The following is a 19,822-nucleotide window of genomic DNA, read 5'->3' as shown; positions in this document are numbered from 1 at the left end:
AGTTCAGAACTTTCAAAGAGAGATTCTCCCATATATCGATTGATTTTTTTGACAATTGTGTGGAATTAATTGTTGATTAATCGTGTCTTGAAGTGATTAGTGCTTTGAGATTCAATTTCTGCGCAACATTAAGCTGCTTCATGGCATGGAAACAGGAGTTCAGAACTTTCAAAGACAGATCCTCCCATATATCGATTGATTTTTTTGACAATTGTGTGGAATTAATTGTTGATTAATTGTGTCTCAAAACAATTAATGCCCAACTTGGCTGATCTTTGAGATTCAACATTATACCATTGTATGACATTGAAACAGGAGTTCAGAACTTTCAAATACAGACCATCCCATATATTGATTGATCCTTTGCCAAGTGTGGAGAATTAATTTTTGATTAATCGTTTCTCAAAGCAATTAATGCCCAACTTGGCTGAGCTTTGAGATTCAACATTATATATACCGCTGTATGACATTGAAACAGGAGTTCAGAACTTTCAAAGACAGACCATCCCATATATTGATTGCTCCTTTGTCAATTGTGTGGAATTAATTGTTGATTAATCGTGTCTCAAAGTGATTAATGCCCAACTTGGCTGAGCTTTGAGATTTATCATTATACCATTGTATGACATTGAAACAGGAGTTCAGAACTTTCAAGGACAGATTCTCCAATATATTTTTTGCCAATTGTGTGGAATTAATTGTTGATTAATCGTGTCTCGAAGCGATTTCAGCAAAATGGAGTGCACTACTTGACTGCAACCAGCAGAGGCGTCGTTGAGCCAGTCTCTGAGCAACATTATATCGCTGCATGACATTGAAACAGGAGTTCAGAACCTTCTCCCATATATGTATTAATCGTTGGAATTAATTGTGGATTAATCTCGTCTGGAAGCAATGGAGGCAAACCGGAGCGTGCTAAAGTTATTCTGCACAGTACATGGCCGCATGGGTGTCCAATAGGAGTTGAGAAGTGCGTTAATTTAATTGAACCTTTGATCATTTTGAGGACGTGATAGTTGATTAATCGCATCTGAGGCCAACTGGAGAGTCTTAAATAGCTGCCTAAAGAAGTACAACATGCATGTCAGCATGCCAGGTCGAGATAGGAAACAAATTAGAATTTGGATTATTTAGAAAAAATGAAAGGCATTTTTCTGTCATGTAAACACATCACTGGGGTGAACCAGGAACACCAGCCAGGGTCTCTATTATTCTGCTCCAAATGCTCCGACTTTGTCTCAGGAGGAGCCCAAGTCGCTCTAATTAACGGAAGCAGACACGGCGCTAGCGTCCCGTTCAGTAGGCTGCGATAATAGGACGTTCCGTGAAGCAGAACCAGGAAGCCAAGAATTACTGAAGGAAGCCACCAACTGACCTCAGCGGCGCCCCAAACATTTAGTCAGTCGACAAACGCACACCGCACAACACACAACGCATCGCCACGTGTTGTGTCAACTTTTTCCATACGTTGCGGAATGAAGTGTGTTTAACTCGGCCCTCGATAATCTATGGCGCTCAGTCAGGCGAGGACGCTGACAAATGTTTCCAACGCCGTCGCCTCGCTCACTTTTTAAATGGATGCAAAGAGTTTGGAGATGTGCTCTAAAAGGGAAGAAGAGGAGGAGGATAAATAAAAGAGCGCTGGGAAGGGAATCGATGCTGGTGAAAGATGGCCGCCTTTGCATGCATGTGTGTTTTACCGCTAGTGGGAGATTCATCACGGCCTCGCCCGACTTAATGAGGAAGTTTAGGGAGAGTAATAACCTCCATTCGCTTCCATTCCATCTTGGGAAGAAATAGTTAGGGGGAGAGAAATCATTTTTAGACCTCTATTTGGCAAAATGGACAAACAAAAAAAACACTATCATTAATAGAAACTTTGTTTGTTTTACACAATTAATAAATAGTCAAATATCAACTATCCAAACTTAATAAAAAATGGTAAAATTTTTAGGTGCGGGATAATTATTAGGCTGATATAATGCTAAGAGTCCACCAAGCCGGTGCCAGTTGGCGCCAATGCAATTTGCTGTGTCACCAATAAGGTGCCCAGTGGCGTGCAATGGCTCAAACTGGCTCGAGGTGGCCCGTAACGGCGACAAAAATGTAGTTTGTCCTCAAAAAAAATTCAAAATGTTTAAACTCTTCGTAGTGTCCACCAAGTGGAACCAAATGTCGCAAACAATCCGCATATTGGAATCTACTGGAATGTAATGGCTCGAGCCAAGATGCACCAATGATGCTACAGCGGAAATCACATAATCTTTGCCGCCAACTGGCACCAAGTGGCACCGGCCCAGTGGACTTCTAGCATAAACAAATTATAATGACATACCAATAAAATCTGCTAACATTAAAAAATAGCTAATTAAGGAAATCGCTCCAATTAGGCGAGATTACCCGAGATGTCGCAACTTCCCCTGATCTCACTTGTAAATAAACTTTATTTTTTTAAGTCTAAGCTACACCTTCCCTGTTATATGGAGTATTATTTGGCTTTATTTGATTTATTTGGGTTTTTTTTTGCTATGAAATTTGGAGCTGCCGGACCGGAGCAGGAGGGGATAGAAAATAAGAAAAAAGAAAACAGAGGAGGGAGTAGCTGGGACAAAAAAAACACAAAAACAACAACAATTTCAATGATGATAACAACAGAAATAAATATGACTACATTAGCAAATGTCTATGATGGTTATAAAAGACCATAATGTAGAAGACAAATTATTAAACAGCCTCAATAGTCAAACAAATTAGTGGTAATAGTAGTAATGAAAATATTAACAATGGTAGTAAACAGAATGACAATAACACACAATTGTAGTAATAGTGTTTTTCCATTCAGCTCGTCCGCCATTTTTGTTGTTGTTGTTGAGTTTGGGTCGGGACTTCTGGATAAAAGTTCACTAAGGATCAAATGTAGCGCTTATTTTATGTTTAAAAAAAAAAATGTTTTGTTGTTTAAAGACCAGCCAGCCGGGAAAGACCAAAGACCAAAGTCTGGACCAGGCCAGTTTCAGGTGACCATGCTCACGATCTCTCTCTTTTTTCCTCCACAGGAACTACTTTTTGTCCCAACGGGCCGGGCGCTGCTTCCTTGCATGTCGGGCGAGTGAACGGCGGCGATGTGCTTCCCTCCCGGAGAAGGTAATCTGCTTCTATCTACTTCCTCTCCGATTCCACCGTGGGCTTTAGAAGCAGAGGCAGGTCCACTACGTCTTTTTAGAAAGTGGATTTACTATCCAGCCAGGAAACGGAGGCCCGTGATGATGTGCAGTCAATATATGGGTGGCGCTCCCTCCCATAAAGGCCCCGGCCTTCTTTTTTGCCGTCTGATTTATGGAGGCGGCCTGGTGAAGACTCTGTCTGTGCTATAACGTCCTTTCCTTGCACGGGTCTGGTCTCCTTTAGTCCTTTAGCGTTCGCTCCAAGGAAACACAATCGTATCGAAAATGCTTCCTTATTGAATCCTGTATTCCATATGTTTATCGTTATTTAATACAAGTCATTCGAAATATATTTATATTCAAAATGTGTTTAAAAATATTAAAATATATATACATTTAAAATATGTAATTAAACATTTTTTAAAAATTATAAAAATTAAATTAAAAATGTTTAAACAGAGGAATTGTTGTCATTTGAATATACATAATTTTTTCATTAAAGTGTATACCTAAAATCCACTAATTCCAAATGTATTTTAATATACACACACATTTAAAATATATAGAAAATATTTAAATTAAATTATTTAAATTAATTAATTAAAATTAAAACATATTATAAAAACATATTTTATTTTAAATGAAAGTGTAAACAATACTTGATACAAAAAGTAATTAGTAAAATTAAGTCATTTTATATGGTAATTTAGAGGTGAATTTTTTTTTCTTACACTAAATTATTATGTGTTTTTCTTACATTATTACATTATTATTTTCTTACACTAAATTATTATACTCAATTTTTTGTGACCAAATGCAGCTTCTTCTTTGTGAATCTTCAGTTCAGAATCAACACGATGCTTTATGACAATAAGTCGTGCTTCAGTAGGACAATAAATGAACAAAAACATAAAACATACTATCTTTCTGCAACGTCTGCAGCATGAAACTGACCCACAACCGAGTGTTTAGTACAGTATGCACGCCTAAGGTTGTTTTTCGGAGGAAGGACCTGGCTGGACCGTCATTAAAATGTGCTGACAGCCAAGGGAGGCCAGAGTCGAGCCCTCCATCACCCGCCACTACCTTTTTAAAATATTAATCATAATCTGATAACAGAATGAAGTGAGCTCAGCCCTCACGTCTCATCCTGTGCTTGTTCACTCTTTTATTAACTCCGAGCCTCAAAGCCACACACGTGCACACTTTTAATTAACTTCTAATTAACAATGAAACATTCTTTTTTAGGAAAGTAGAATAAAACGACGCTATATTGCAACTTATGTTACCATGCGTTGCTCCTCACGAGGCTACACTCTTCTGTGTGTATGCTACCTGCCCCGCCTCCACCCACCGACACAAAGAGACTGTATGACTGAGAGGAGGACTCACTCTGTTCATGCCGTTGTTCTATGAAACAAATGCACCAAGGTGCTGAAACCAAGGCCTAGTGCCCACAAATCTTGTAAATGGTTCCATCTGGTGAAATGCTGTGAGAACCGAATATAAAATATATTTTTTTTCTATGCACAAATAATGTTTTTAATGTTTCTAAAACCTGCCTTGCTACTCCAAATTGTCCGTAGGTATGAATGTGAGTGTGAATGGTTGTTTGTCTATATGTGCCCAGTCCCCGCATCTCGCCCGTAGAAAGCTGGGATAGGCTCCAGCATGCATGTGACCTTTGTGAGGATAAGCGGTATAGAAAATGGATGGATTTCTAAGTGGAATAGCTGTGTCCTATTATGTGCCTTTTTATCTGTTTGTATATCTTTAGAATGGAGAGAAAAAAAAGGACTGTGGATGATGAGAAAAATAAACTAAAAAAAAATGACTGGATGGATGTTGTGCTAGTCTGTAGTTGGATAATACTGATTCATTTCCAGTCTATGAAGTCTTATGGATAGCCACCTAATGCTCTAATGTACTGGTCTTTTGCTGCCCTCTAGCGGCTCAATAGACGATTGCAGTTACCAGTTCCTGCAATGTGAACGCAATAAAAGCTTAACATGCAGAATTTGCAGCAATTATTTTGCTGTTTATTGTAGAAATAGTTGGTGTCTTTGTTAGCATGGTGACCAAATAGTCAGGAGATCAGGGATTGGCTGGCGACCAGTCTCACCCGAAGCCGGCTGGGATAGGCTCCAGCATACTTGCAAACATCTTGAGAATAAGCAGCATAGAAGATGGATTGACGGACGCAAAAGGGAAAAAAAATTATCTACATTTGAAGTCCAAATATTTTTTTATTTGACACACACACACACACACACACACACACACACACCATGTCAAAGACACGTAGCGTCACAGAAACACTTGTCTACATTTTGTACTTGCTGGTGGAAAATAATTGCCTTATCTGCAACTGTCAAAATGATAAATGCCCCCAAAGAGTGGCCACAATTGAGTGATGGGGGGGGTGGTGTAATCCCCCGGTCTGAAACACTTTGTACTGTGTACTTGAACACACCCAAACCTCTCACTCCAGCGTGGGTTTGTGTAAAAGATGCATTCATCAGAAGTCAAGTGTGCTTTACGACTGAGTGAAAGGTGAAAGGTCGACAAAAACGTTCAAATAAACATTCCGGGAATACGCTGAAAAAAAAAAAATCATCAGTAAAATTACAAAATCTTACTTCAATTTGATCAAATTCTGAGGACTAACAACAGACATGTAAAATAAGAAGTCATTTTTCAAAGGTTTGTGTACATTATAGCTGAGAAATACTGCATTAACTTTAAATAGGAAACAACTCACAAATGGAGTCAAAAAAATCATTAAAATGAGGACACAAATTCCCAAAAATTTATTAAAATTCAATACAAATTTCCATTCTAAGTATTTTATTCTAACCAGTGAACTAAATGTATAAATATTGTTCAGTGAAGTACATCTTTAAACAAAATAAACTGTATTTTTGTCATTTTTCTTGTCTTTTTAAATAAAAATGCATTGCCTAAAATATTCCAAAAAGGAATAGATTCCTACTTCTGTGATCCACGACCAATCATGCATCATATCAGCTCTTTTCCCTCCAAATGACGAGTACTCGGGGTGTAAAATACATCAAATATCAGATAAGGATACACCTGCAACAGGTTCTAATGACCGTCACACTTTTGTGCATGCGGGCGTCATCAGCACAAGCTAAATGCATCTAAATTATGAATTCACATCCTCATAAATATTGGAATAATCCATGAATGACTAATCATCTGTGCTCATTAATAACTAACACAGTTGAATTGCTGCATGTTAAATGTTAGCATGTTAAATGTTGTGGAATAGTTTTGGCATCTTTTTGTTTACACGCATGTTACTCATCCTTTATGTTCATATTTTTTTACATCATATCAATCATTTTTACCTATAGTGCAGTCCAGAAACAGACTTATATACGCATGTAGCATTGTGAATAAGAATGTTTACATGCTGCACTTCAGTGTAGAGCCACCAGAGGGCGGCAGTAGAGGGAGTAGTCTTGAAATACATTTGAAATACATTTTAAAGTAGAATTACACACACTGGAAATTATAACAAAAATAATAATTTATAGTTAAAAATATAGACATAGACGTAATTGTGAAAAAAATTAATTACAATAAGTAATAATTATAATATTAATAATATAATGAAGAAATTAGCTAAATTTTTAATTATTGTTAGATAATAAAATATTATAATATTGTATTGTTATGATATATAATTATTTTTAAAATTACATTATTTATTAGTTATTGAGAATGCCATTATCAATGTTTTAAATGTATTATTTAACTGTGCTTTAAATATAATAATTATTAGAGTTGCTAAAATCTATTATAATTATAAAATCTAATAAATTAGAATAAGTGACAATTATTAATAATAATAATATATAATAATTGTCATGATATTATTAATATAATAATAATAATAACATGAAATTATTGTTCATAATATTGCACATGCTAATTAATCCTAGCTCAAGGCCAACGCACGCTACACGTCAAAGGCGGGCATATTGTTGCCACGTGTGTTGTTGGCACGGCAACCGCGTTCTTATTGAACTTTGCCGGCATTCCTACTGACTAATTGCCAGTGAAGGAGCGTCGGCATGCTTCCTTGTGTGATTGCTTCCTGAAACGTCGGCAAGCACGGAAGGAAGGGAGGAATGAGGCCCCTCTGCAGGGAGGTGTGGCGCCCCCAGCAGCACTAATCCTCGCTTAATGGCCACGAGGAGCAACGGAGCCCAACCACGTATCCACGTAGCTCACGTATCCTGCATGAAGATGATCATGTTGCCATACGATGGGAATACTACGGGAAGTGTATTTTGCCTTCGGAATGTGGCGTTTGGTTGTTTATGACATCTGATTCGATGCATTTGAGGGTCAGCAGAAACGTCTTTGCTTCAGCGTTGGGCCTCCGTGTAAAAGCGACGCCCTGCAGAGGGGCCTCTTTTCCCGAGGTGCTTGAAAAGGGGAGGTTGGGTGGGGGGGGGGGGCTCTTTGGGGGGTCTTTTGTGCAAGAAGAGAAGATAACAACACAAAGGATGCTGCGGCTGAGGGTCGAACGTTAATGTGGCTGCCGTTTAAAGTCAGGAAATGATGAATATATTTAAAATAATTCATCTCAATTGGAATGAAAAGGTAGCCAAAAAAGGCCAGGCGGTCACATGGGAATATGAGGCGTAAAGGAAAAGGAAAATAAGACAGCAAAGGAAAAGGTGAAAAGGAAGTGGAATACAGAGAAAGAGAGGATACGGATGGAAAGTTCATGAAAAGGAAGGACATGAAAGTCGAGGAAATGAGGAAACAAGAAAAAAGGATGAAGAAAAGGAAAAGGAGACAAAAGCTGAAAGGAAAAAGCAAACTATAACATATAAATATAACTTAAAAAAAACTTTTTTTTCATATTTTTTTAACATTAAATAAATATTAACATGAACATTAAATAAATAAAATAATTTTTATTTTTTATGTATATGGAGTGCCACTCAAAAGTTTAAAGACACTTATTCATTGTATTACACGAGGAAGTGTCTCCAAACTTTTGACTGGTACTCCATTAATAAAATAAAAATATAACACAACTTTAAAAAAAATTATATATTTATTTTTAATTATATTATTATATTATTATATTATATTATTATATTATATTTAATTTAATTATTATTATTATTATATTATATATATAAAAAATTAAAAAAATAATTCATACATCTTAGCACAAAATGTATGAAAAATGCAATTTTTTAAATGTATATAGAGTACCCGTCAAATGTTTAGAGACACTTGTTCATTGTATTACATGAGGAAGTGTCTCCAAACTTTTGAATGGTACTCTATGTACATAAAAAAGTAGATTTAAAATGCATTAAAATGCTAAAATGTATGAAAAGTGTTCTTTTTTATGTTGTATTATGTTTTATTTTTTAATAGATATATATAATACAACTTGAAAAAGAATACAAAAATTCTAAAATGTATAAAAAGTGTTCTTTTTTAATACATTTTAGCATTTTTTAAATGTACAAAAATGTCTGAAAAATGTTCTTTCATACATTTGATCATTTTTTATGTACAAAATGTAATAAAACTGCTTGTTTTTATGTATATAGAATACAAAAGTTTGTCTCCAAACTTTTGACTGGTATTCTATATACATAAAAAATAAGATTTTTCATACATGTTGTACATTAAAAGTGCTAAAATGGAGCCTGACTGCTCACCTGAAAGGAAAAGAGTCAAAGTAGTGGTGTAGTCGTGGTGGGAAGAAGGTGACAGCGTTGTTGTTTTCAGCGCTAAGTGACACCCAGACGCTCCATTTGGATGGAAGCCATGCGGGGACAAACGGGAAGCGTCCATTCAATGGCTCCAAGAGTTTTTTTGGGTTTTTTTTGTTTTTTTTTACTCGAGTCTCCCACAAAAGGAGCTATTGATGCACCAACCGAGCGAAAACTGAGAAGCTTTGTGCTCCTCAACCGGCTGAGGAAGCCAAAAAACTCACACCACATCTTGTGCTCAAGTGTTTGGATAAAGTTAGCTTGCTAAAAAAAAAAAATCCACACAAATATTGAACTTTACAGAAAAAGATACTTTCAGATACTAGTTTGCTACTTTAGCACGTTTTGCTGTCAAACGGCATCAAGCTGACTTTAGTCACTTTGCTATTTGTGGTGAAGGATTCCACTGCCTCACCCGGATGGGAACACACAGGGACACAGGAATATTCCCACTCACCAAAAAAGCTTCAAGGACTCCCTCACTTTTAGAATTAGAACCATATTTGTTTACCCATTCATTTGTATTAATATTCTTATTATTAGGATGCAAAATCAATTTTATGGCATTATGGCCATCCTATTTGGCTCAAATTATAGTAAAAATATCAATTAATTTGTTAAAATATTTCATTATTGTTATATAATTAAAACATTTGACTATATATTATTATAATATGGTATATCATATCCAAAATTAATCAATATGGATGTTGATATTCATGTTCTGCATTGTATTATTATTATTATTATTATTATTATTATTAATGTAATTTAACTGTGTGTTATTCATTTGGCAGAAATGTATTTATAATAATTATTATATATTCTATAATGCTTGTGAAAACAAATTAATTATAATAAATAATAAATATAATATTAATAATATAATGAAGAAATTAGCTAAAAAAATTATTATTGTTGGATAATTAAATATTATATTGTATTGTTATAATATATGATTGTGTAAAATTATGTTTGCATTATTATTATTTATTGAGAATGGCATTATCAATATTTTTAATAATGTATTAATATTATTTAACTGTGCTAAAATATAATAATTATTAGAGTTGCTAAAAATCTATTATAATTATAAAATCTAATAAATTACAATAAGTGATAATTCTAATATTAATAATATGATAATTAGTTTAAAAAAAGTACATTATTGCCATGCAACCTATTTTTTTTAACATGAAATTACTGTCAGATTAAATCAGATACAAACCTGCTGATTGTCAAAGTTCATTTTCTTCCATAATATCAATCAAAAAATACATCCTAGATTTATTACACTGCCAATATCGTAAAAATACTGCATACATCACATGTGTGTTCATTCCACCATGGGCAATATCACGTTACACATATCGGTATCGGCTGATATCGGTATCAGACATTGAGAGTTGGACAATATCGTTTTTTTTAGCCAAAAAGCCAATATGGGACATCCCTAAAAAAGCTTTATTATCCATCCATCCATGTTCTGTACGGCTTATCCTGACGAGGGTGGTGGGAATGCTGGACCACATGATCATGGCCTCATGTTATCGTTATCATAAGTTAGTAAGAGGTGAGGCTGTGTAGAAACAATGAGGTCATAACGGCTAAAAGCGATAAAAGCTAAGAAAGAAAAGCAGTAGAACCAAACATTGGAGTGTATTTTGCTTGGGGACTCTGTTGAGTGTCAGATGGGGTCAGGATGGGGTCAGGATGGGGTCACGGCTTCACTTTTGGTCTCCGGGGGCCAAAATCCAACATGGCTTCATGTCGCCCAAAAACATGCTAGGTTAATTAGCCACTCCAAATTGTCCATAGGTATGAATGTGAGTGTGAATGGTTGTTTGTCTATATGTGCCCTGTGATTGGCTGGCCACCAGTCCAGGGTGGACCCCGCCTCTCGCCTGAAGACAGCTGGGATAGGCTCCAGCATGCCCGCAACCCTAGTGAGGATAAGCGGTATAGAAAATGAATTTGTAGGTGGAATAGCTGTGTCCCATTATGTGCCTTTTTATCTGTTTGTGTATCTTTAGAATGGAGAGAAAAACATAAGGATTGTGGATGATGAGCAATTTTTTTTTTTAAAGTGCAGTTTTCCTTTAAGCATGTCTGACAAACAAATCATTACAATGTTTTAAAATTTAAAGCAAAAACAGGAAGTAGTATTCAACCAAATTTTACCAGCTTGTTTAGTATTAAGTATGTTTGTATTATCACATTATTGTATACTTTATTCATGATTAGAGGATAATTGTGAAAATGTACCTGGTCACATTTGGATTATCATTATATTACTACAGTAATTATTTGTATCCCAAAGCATAGAGAACACATTCAATATAAAAATAATTTAATAACAAAAGGTGACATCCATAGACGGGAAAAACATAAGTAACAATGCAAAAATAACACAAAGAGAGGAGAGTCTATGGGTAGAAAAGGAAACAAAAACCGCTTACAAAATGTCAATGTTGGATTCTTCAGTATGGAAACCCCTGCTAGAAACTGTGCTTAAATGTTGCTAAAACTGTTTATTATATTTCTATGATTTTCCATGTGGATACGCATTCCACATGCGACCCAAGCAAAGGTCAAGCAGCCTCCTGGAACTCTTGAGCAGCCGCAATGACTCCTTGCTGGTTTGATGCATGGCCCGACTCACGTTTGTTTTAAATCTCCAACCTCCTTGGGGTTGATGTGGCGAGGGCGTGTCAACTTAATGTCCTCTGGCGGAGGGCGAGTGGGTGTGTGTGAATAATTTCTATTTATACAATCCCACTCACACTCCACCCTGCATCCACGTACAGAAAAGGATCGCTTCAATTATGCTATGAGTATTAAAAAAAAAAAAAAAAAAAAAAGTAATTTGACAGTGACCGATGTTAAAAAGGCAGAAAAGTATTTAGTGTGAAGGAGAAATGGTGTACAAACGTCAGGGCGGGGTGACGGCCATTCGGGCCGACCACATGATATCCAAAGTCTAGTTAATGACTAGTTTGCCAAACGTAAATAGCCCAAACCGCCGTGGTAAACACACAGTAGTTCTCCACAGCCGCCGTCCTCGGCCAGACAGACCAGCCTGTGTCCCCCCCCCCCCCCCCCCCTCCCCGGAAAAAATGTACATTTTTGTGGCGCTACATACAGTACTGTGCAAAAGTCTTAAGACGCTACTTCGATGTTGTAAAAGGAAGAATACATGGGATTTGAAATGTTTTTAGCGCTAGCCCGCTAGCTTTTGTAGCCACGGAATTCAACCTTGGCAAAGACATGTATTCTGTTATTATGTAGATACGTATACTGGGGATTGTTATTTAAATTCAGTCTCACAGAAGGCCTTCTTGACACACTCACATAGCACAATCAAACATTTGACTGATGGAAAAACCCTGCTGGAAAAACAACATAGACCAGCATATGTTGTGTTTTCATGCTGGTCTTGATGGTCTGGAGACCAGCATATGTTATCAATGCTATAGAATGCTATATGTTAATGCTACATGCTAACAACTTACATTTGTTTTTGTTGTGAGCTCAACGAGTATTGTAAAGACTATTTCTTCTCACTAGCTTTTCAAATTGTATGAAAGATTAAAACAGCAATATTTTTGGTCATGAACTTGAGCATGAATTATGAAAAAATTGGGAATTTTTGCAGTTTTCCCTGCTGAAAAAATGGAAATTATGATGGTCTATGCTGGTCTAAGCTAGTTTAGCTAGTGGACCATGCTGGTTTATTCTGGTTTATGCTGATGGACCAGCATAGACTGGTCTCCAGACCATCAAGACCAGTATATGTTGTGTTTTTGTGCTGGTATACTGGTCTGGAAACCAGCTACCAGCATGACCATCACAAAAACACAACTTGTGCTAGTCTGGAGACCAGCATACCAGTACGAAAACACAACATATGCTGGTCCTGCTGGTCTGGAGACCAGACTATGCTGGTCCATCAGCATAAACCAGAATAAACCAGCATGGTCCACCAGCTAAACTAGCTTAGACCAGCATAGACCATCATAATTTTATTTTATCATCATAATTCCTATTTTTTTTCATAATTCATGTTTGAGTTCATGAACAAATATATTGCTGTTTTAATCTTTCATACAATTTGAAAAGCTATTGAGAAGAAATACTCAGTGAGCTCACAACAAAAACAAATGTAAGTTGTTAGCATGTAGCATTAACTTATAGCATTCAATTGGTATTTTTATTATAAATGTAATAAAATTGGACATTGTTATACCTTTTCTTATAAATTACAGCATTAATAGTTATCATTATATGTGTTTACTTTACTAAATGTGGTAAGCTTTGAGGTTTTATATTGATTGTTCGCTAGCTAGATTGCTAGCTAGGTTGCTAGCGAGTTAGCTTGCGGATTCAGCCACCATTCCCTGAAACCAAAGAAGTAAAAGTATGATATTTATTCAAACAATATTTAGCTGGTTGCCTAGTGAATAAAGAAAACACACAAATATAGCGTGAACCAGGAAGTAACCAAAAAACAGAAGTGGGTCATTTGTGTTTGATGGACTACATTCACTTCTCTTATTACGCCGCCATTGCTCAACGATGATTCCAAGAGATAAGAGCGGCAAAGTCGTAAACTAGCATAAGCGACGCCGTGCTAACCACGCGCCCTGGTCTGCAATGACAGGACTTACAAGCGTGTGTAAAAGCAACTTTATTGCGATGAAGAAGACCCAATCTGGATCACCAGGAAGCATCAAGACCTCCTTTTGGTTCCGTCCGTGTCCATCACTAGCCAGGAGACGTGTGTCAACAGACGGGAGACTCGCAAACAAACTTTGCACCAATCTGCAAACCAGCTGCAGACGCCATGTTTGCATTCGGGCAGCAGTGTAAACATCTGCTTTGGGCCAAATTGGTCCTTAAAGTCACCACCGGGACTTCAAAGTTCCCAGTTAGCTTAAAGTTGCATGAACCTGCAAAGCGCACAGGAAGAGGAATGTCCAGGGAAGTTCCTCTTCCAGTTTCTTTTTATTTATTTATTTATTTATAAAGCTACCACTTTATTATTTAATTTGGACGTTAAAAAGCCAAGTCAGGAGCTGCGCAACATAAACAGTTAGCGGAGTTTCCCAGGGCTAGCTTGTTAATGTTTACAACCCCTATTAACTTTCTCTTTAAGGAATGCTCATATTTGCTCTCACGACAAGGAACGTTGTGTTTGGGAGTGACGGAATAGTCCGGAGTGCACAAACAAAGCTAGCTTTGACCTGCAAGGAACAGGCTAGGATGCTAATATTTTACCCGTGCTCAACACTACATCCACCGACTATCTTAAATATGTTAAATATCAGGATAAAAAACTTCTAGAAGCTAATAAATATTAGAGTTTGGAAAAGTCTATAAAAAGTCAAAGACTTTATCCTGGATCAAACTTATGGATTTGTCCGTTAGCATTTCCTTGCTTGTGACAAATTTGTAGCCAAAAAGCGTTAGCGTGGGTCCGCAGACTTCTTGGACCACCTGCACTATTTTGAAGGGCAACGTGAATCTCCACTTCTCCACCTGCTCGGAGGAGTTCTTCTGCGTGGAGTAAACGCCACCGGTTTCCTTGGAGGCCCGCGTGTTTTTCAGGATCCACGCTTTCACTTTGGGCGTGAAGGGGATCCCGGTGAACTTGTACATTTCGGCGGCCTTCCTCATGGGGAAACGGGCGATGTCCTCGTAGCGCACTAGCATGTAGCGTCCACGTAGCCACGCCGGGCGCTTCAAGCCCGCCTCGGCGGAGATCCTGATGGTGTCGCAGTTGCTCTTCAGCTTCTTGACCTCGTCGTCGTCAATGGGCACATCTCCGTCCGTGGCCCACTGCTTCCAGTTCTTGTATTTGGCGCCAAAGGCCACCATGCGGGACGCCAGCACGGCGCGGGGATCCCGAACCAGCTGAATGAATTTCAAGTCCAGTCGCTGGTCCTCGATAAGGGGGCGCAGGTTTTCCAGCTGGCGCACCCTGACCGATTTGATAGCTCTGTGCTCCTTGCGGAGGCAGGACTCCGACGCCATGGTGAGGTTGAGGGGCCCGCAGCGCCTGCTCCTGCAGTGATAGCGCTCAAAGACCCCCTTCACGAAGGGGCTGCAGACCGCCTCCCTGCACAGGGAGCTGCTGGACTCCCTGCGGAAAAGTGAGGCGGTAACATGGTCTACGGGGAGGGGGTGGATGAAGCTCTCCAGCAGGGAGAAGTCGCACAGGAAGAGCTGCCGCAGCACCTCACGGTACGCCTTGGCGGCGGCCGTGGCGTTGGTTCCGCCCGTCTCCAGCGTCAGCATCTTCTCCACGTGCCACAAAGGCTCAAACAGGTAGAACATGTTGTCACCCTGCTGGTTGAAGAACTCGCCCACGAAGGAGGAACCCGTCCTGGTGGTTGCCAGGAGGAGGATGTGCTTCTTGCCGTTGGCTGTCGCCTGGTAGTCGCTGTCGTTGTCCGGGCGACGCCTTATCAGCGTCACCGCCGAGCTCAGTTTGCCGAGCGAAGCCACAGAAGCGTTGCGCCTCCTCGCCGTGCTGAACCGGACGCCTGGTTGAACCGGGGTCTGGGGGGTCTGCTTCGACGTCATCTTATCCGACACCCTGACAGAGGAATCACAAGTTTTAAAGCCTCTTTCACACAGAACAGATGGCATGCAGATGCTTTCGACACCCCTTTGCGGAATTCCCTTTCACACAGGTGTTTCTGGGTCCCTGCCGCAAAGGAAAAGGTGGAAAAATGCGGGATTCCCTTTCACACAGGTGTTTCTGGGTCCCTCCCTCAAAGGAAAAGGTGGAAAAATGCGGGATTCCCTTTCACACAGGTGTTTCTGGGTCCCTGCCTCAAAGGAAAAGGTGGAAAAATGCGGGATTCCCTTTCACACAGGTGTTTCTGGGTCCCTCCCGCAAAGGAAAAATGCAGGATTCCCTTTCACACAGGTGTTTCTGGGTCCCTGCCTCAAAGGAAAAGGTGGAAAAATGCAGGATTCCCTTTCACACAGGTGTTTCTGGGTCCCTGCCTCAAAGGAAAAGGTGGAAAAATGCAGGATTCCCTTTCACACAGGTGTTTCTGGGTCCCTGCCTCAAAGGAAAAGGTGGAAAAATGCAGGATTCCCTTTCACACAGGTGTTTCTGGGTCCCTGCCTCAAAGGAAAAGGTGGAAAAATGCAGGATTCCCTTTCACACAGGTGTTTCTGGGTCCCTGCCGCAAAGGAAAAATACAGGATTCCCTTTCACACAGGTGTTTCTGGGTCACTTCCGCAAGGGAAAGGGTGGGAAAATGCGGGATTCCCTTTCACACAGGTGTTTCTGGGTCCCTGCCCCAATGGAAGGATACTTCAAACTGCTCAAGCTATTTCTGGTATTGCTAGAAATGTACGAAATCTAACGTTACGTCTTTGGTCCAATTTGGAATCGATCCCGTACGGACTCACCTGGAGATGATGTTGCTCTCCTTCTCGATGATCACGAGTGCCACCAAGAAGACCACGGGTATGGTGTACTTGATCCTCATTCTCTTGGATGCTTCTACGGGCCAACTCTCTAACGGGTTCTGTGCCGGTCTTTAAAGAGCCTCGCCGTTATTTGGATTAGCCGCCGCGGACGCGTTGCCACGTTCCCACGTTCCCACGTTCCCACGTTCCCACCTGCAAGTGAAGCCTACATGAGCGTTCACTTCATACTTGATCTTGCAAGTCACAGTCGCTGCTGCAGAGTCATGACCGCTCTGATGAATATCACATCCTGAGAAGGAGAAGAAGTAAGATTAGCATGGCCGAGTCAGACCTTCACCACCACCTCCACCACCTCCACCACCACCTCCACCACCAGGAAGTGTGTGTTATCTTAAGTGCAGCCGTGCATCTCGGAAATGTGCCCACCCACCTCGCTGGTGATGGCTGGCTGGAGTCTGCCCATGGCTGGTGTTCTTTAAATAGGACTCTCATTAGCTTCGAAAACTATTTGCAGGGTCGAAATTTAGTTCCTACCCAGCCCCCCTTTTTCCTGTTCTTGCCTAGTGCCCCTAACTGGCAACTTCCTGTGGAGATCTTTTTAGCTCTGTTGGGAAAACTACCGCTTCTATTTGGACTCTGGGTGGTTGTCAATAACTGACACGTATCTTTGCGTACGTTTGTAGATACCTAGCTTGTGCGTGTGCCGAGTGGTTAGCGTGCAGGCCGCACAGCTAGGAGACCCAAGTTCGATTCCACTCTCAGGCATGTCTGTGTGGAGTTTGCATGTTTACTCCGGTTTCCTCCCACATTCCAAAAACATGCTAGGCTAACTGGCGACTCCAAATTGTCGCCAATTGAAATGAATGTGAGTGTGAATGGTTGTTTGTCTATATGTGCTTTGTAATAGGCTGGCGACCATTCCATGGTTGACCCCTGGGATAGGCTCCAGCATGCCTGTGACCCTAGTGAGGATAAGCGGTATAGAAAATGAATGAATGAATGTATTATTTCAGAGTTTTTCAGTTTATTTCTATTGTGAAAAGTGGCAGTTGTGATTAATAACTGGTGGGACTTGCTTATCTTCAACAGTTCTCCTTCCTTTCCATGTCATGTTGAGTTATTTCTGCCCAATCCCACTCACTTCCTATCCCGAACCTCCGCCGCGGCTCATTTGAGAACATATAAGCACGTCCAAATTATTATTTTTTTTAAAGTTCTGCACTCAGTCTAAACACTCAGCATGCGCGGACACTGCTTCTGAAGTAAGATTTGAGCTTAGTTTTGCACCACCCTGCTGCATGCCGCAACCACAAAAGGTCTCTTCACACTAAAGTAACCCCCGCCGAACGTAAAAACTCCAGGGGTCACTTGCATGTCACGGGGTCAAACGTAAATCTCTCCAAGCAGACGGACGGACAGCAGCCTCCTGCCAGTCTTTTACACCATCTGAAGTACACTTCAAATGTGACACACAAAACTCAACTTTTTGAAAAATGACGTCCGTCGCTCCCTCGCGGTGTTCAAAAATGAATGAATTAATATTTCATGGTTGAATACAGTCTGTTAGTCAAAACATATTCATATACAGAGCAGTTATTATTGTCCCAAATCAAGCATTTTCAAACATAAAAATGAACAAAAATAGCATCAAAATGAACAAAAATACAAATAAAATACATTTAGAAGACATTATAAGTAGCGTTATATCAATCCTGTTAACCTCAAATTTACCAACACCTACCACTTCCACACGACATGGGAGGAGAACCTTGAAAAATGACTGTCCGTCGCTCCCTCGCGGTGTTCAAAAGTGAATGAATGAATATTTCATGGTTGAATACGGTCTGTTAGTCAAAACATATTCATATACAGAGCAGTTATTATTGTCCCAAATCAAGCATTTTCAAACATAAAAATGGCAAAATGAACAAAAATACAAATAAAATACATTTAGAAGACATTACAAGTAGCGTTATATCTCATAGACCCAATCTGGCATATATAATCTCGTCAGTTTTTATACGACACGCCTACAATGGAAACCAATTAAAAATGTGGACACATGTTCTCATTCAGCAACATAACTCCAAAGTTTTGACCGCTACTAACTGTACATGTTGCCACAGATATTTTTCAGCAATTATTATAATTTAGTCTTTGTTAAATTCCCTTTTTATCTATTGAATACTCACAATAATCAGAATAATCCCAATTTAACCAGTCAGACGTTTGTCCACATTATCTCATTCATTCGCGTTGAGGGAGTGTGTCTACATTTTTCACGGTGACATGATGATTTTTGACACTGTGGACATTTATGTCAGTAATTTAAATTTTTTACATGCATTTATTTCATTTAATTTATTTTATATTTTATTTTTTCATGATTTAATTACTTTTGGGGGACATGCATGATTTATATTTTTTATTTTATTTACTTATTGTAACATTTTAAATTAAATTTGACCACTTTTAAGGCAACATAACAATTTTATTAATTAATTAGATTTTTATTTGACCCTTTTAAGGGTTTAATAGGGCCATAAACCAGCAGTCAAAACCTTTGACCGATACCGTCTGTGTTTACATGATGACTAAATTACTCGTCATGACTAAATAATTCAATTACTTTCAATGAAATACTTTGCTTTTTAGTCTCCACGCATTCACTGATCAGGTGTAAATCCGTCACGCATACCCACCATGCCGATGTGTCGCTGTCCACGTATTTTTAATCCTGCTCGGATTATTAATCCCATGGCTTCACTTCTTGAGGAACAAAGAGCATTCCAATAAGGTGTGGGTGCAGGCTGCATTTCAAAGATGTGGACGATCAGGCAGCATGTTGGTTTAAAAAAAAGAACTAGGGGGGTGGGGGGTGCAGTTGCAGGTCCGACTCCGCACGATGAACTGAATAAAAAGTTTAGGACCAACTGTTGCGTTTCATGAGGTCACATGGGAAGGTTCCTTTTTTGGCGAGACCTCCCACCGCTTCCTGAATTTATCGTAAAAGCTAAATAAAGTGCGTAAACGCACACCAGGTGGCGCAGAAATGATGTTGACTTAGTATCCCAAACATTAAAAGTTGTTTAAAATCGGTTTTATTATCACAGTTTATTATGATGATGGTAGACAACAAAGGGGGAATGGCACCCTCTTGTGGACAAAATACCAACGTGCACAAGATTTGAACACATGAGGAGCACTTGCAAAAGTCACTGTTTACAAATGTAGCAGTGTGTATTTTAGTGAAGTAACTTCTTAAAGACAATATTCAGTCATCCCTCGCAGTATTGCAGTTTTCCGGATTTTTTCCCCGGTATTTTTTAATAATAAGTTATGGCAGCTTTGTGGTAGACTATGGTTTATTATTACTCAAACCATATAACAAATGTATTTTTTAAAAAATGTAAAAAAAAAAAAGTTCTCCTCCTA

At 39.1% G+C, this 19,822-nt stretch overlaps 1 protein-coding gene across 1 annotated transcript; it reads right to left on the bottom strand.

The window, feature by feature from the left end:
* Window positions 1–13,621: 13,621 nt before the first annotated feature.
* chst3b (carbohydrate (chondroitin 6) sulfotransferase 3b) lies at window positions 13,622–16,557 on the bottom strand. Its single transcript, XM_058061036.2, has 2 exons — window positions 16,367–16,557; window positions 13,622–15,536 (listed from the first exon to the last, which is right to left on the bottom strand). The coding sequence occupies exons 1-2, from the start codon at window positions 16,444–16,446 to the stop codon at window positions 14,312–14,314; spliced, it is 1,305 nt and encodes a 434-aa protein (XP_057917019.2). The 5' UTR covers window positions 16,447–16,557; the 3' UTR covers window positions 13,622–14,311.
* Window positions 16,558–19,822: the final 3,265 nt, after the last annotated feature.

Source organism: Doryrhamphus excisus, unplaced genomic scaffold (assembly GCF_037039965.1).
Source record: "Doryrhamphus excisus strain RoL-2023G ecotype Guam unplaced genomic scaffold, RoL_Dexc_Guam_v1.1 HiC_scaffold_24, whole genome shotgun sequence".
In the NCBI taxonomy this organism is placed as follows: domain Eukaryota; kingdom Metazoa; phylum Chordata; class Actinopteri; order Syngnathiformes; family Syngnathidae; genus Doryrhamphus; species Doryrhamphus excisus.
The sequence above is the reverse complement of the archived record's forward strand: the minus strand, read 5'-3'. Positions and strand labels throughout refer to the sequence as shown.

Coding starts and splice junctions, on each gene's coding strand:
- chst3b (XM_058061036.2), bottom strand. CDS start 16,446: ATGAGGATCAAGTACACCATACCCGTGGTCTTCTTGGTGGCACTCGTG. Junction 15,537..16,366: donor GAGAGCAACATCATCTCCAG/GTGAGTCCGTAC, acceptor TTCCTCTGTCAG/GGTGTCGGATAAGATGACGT.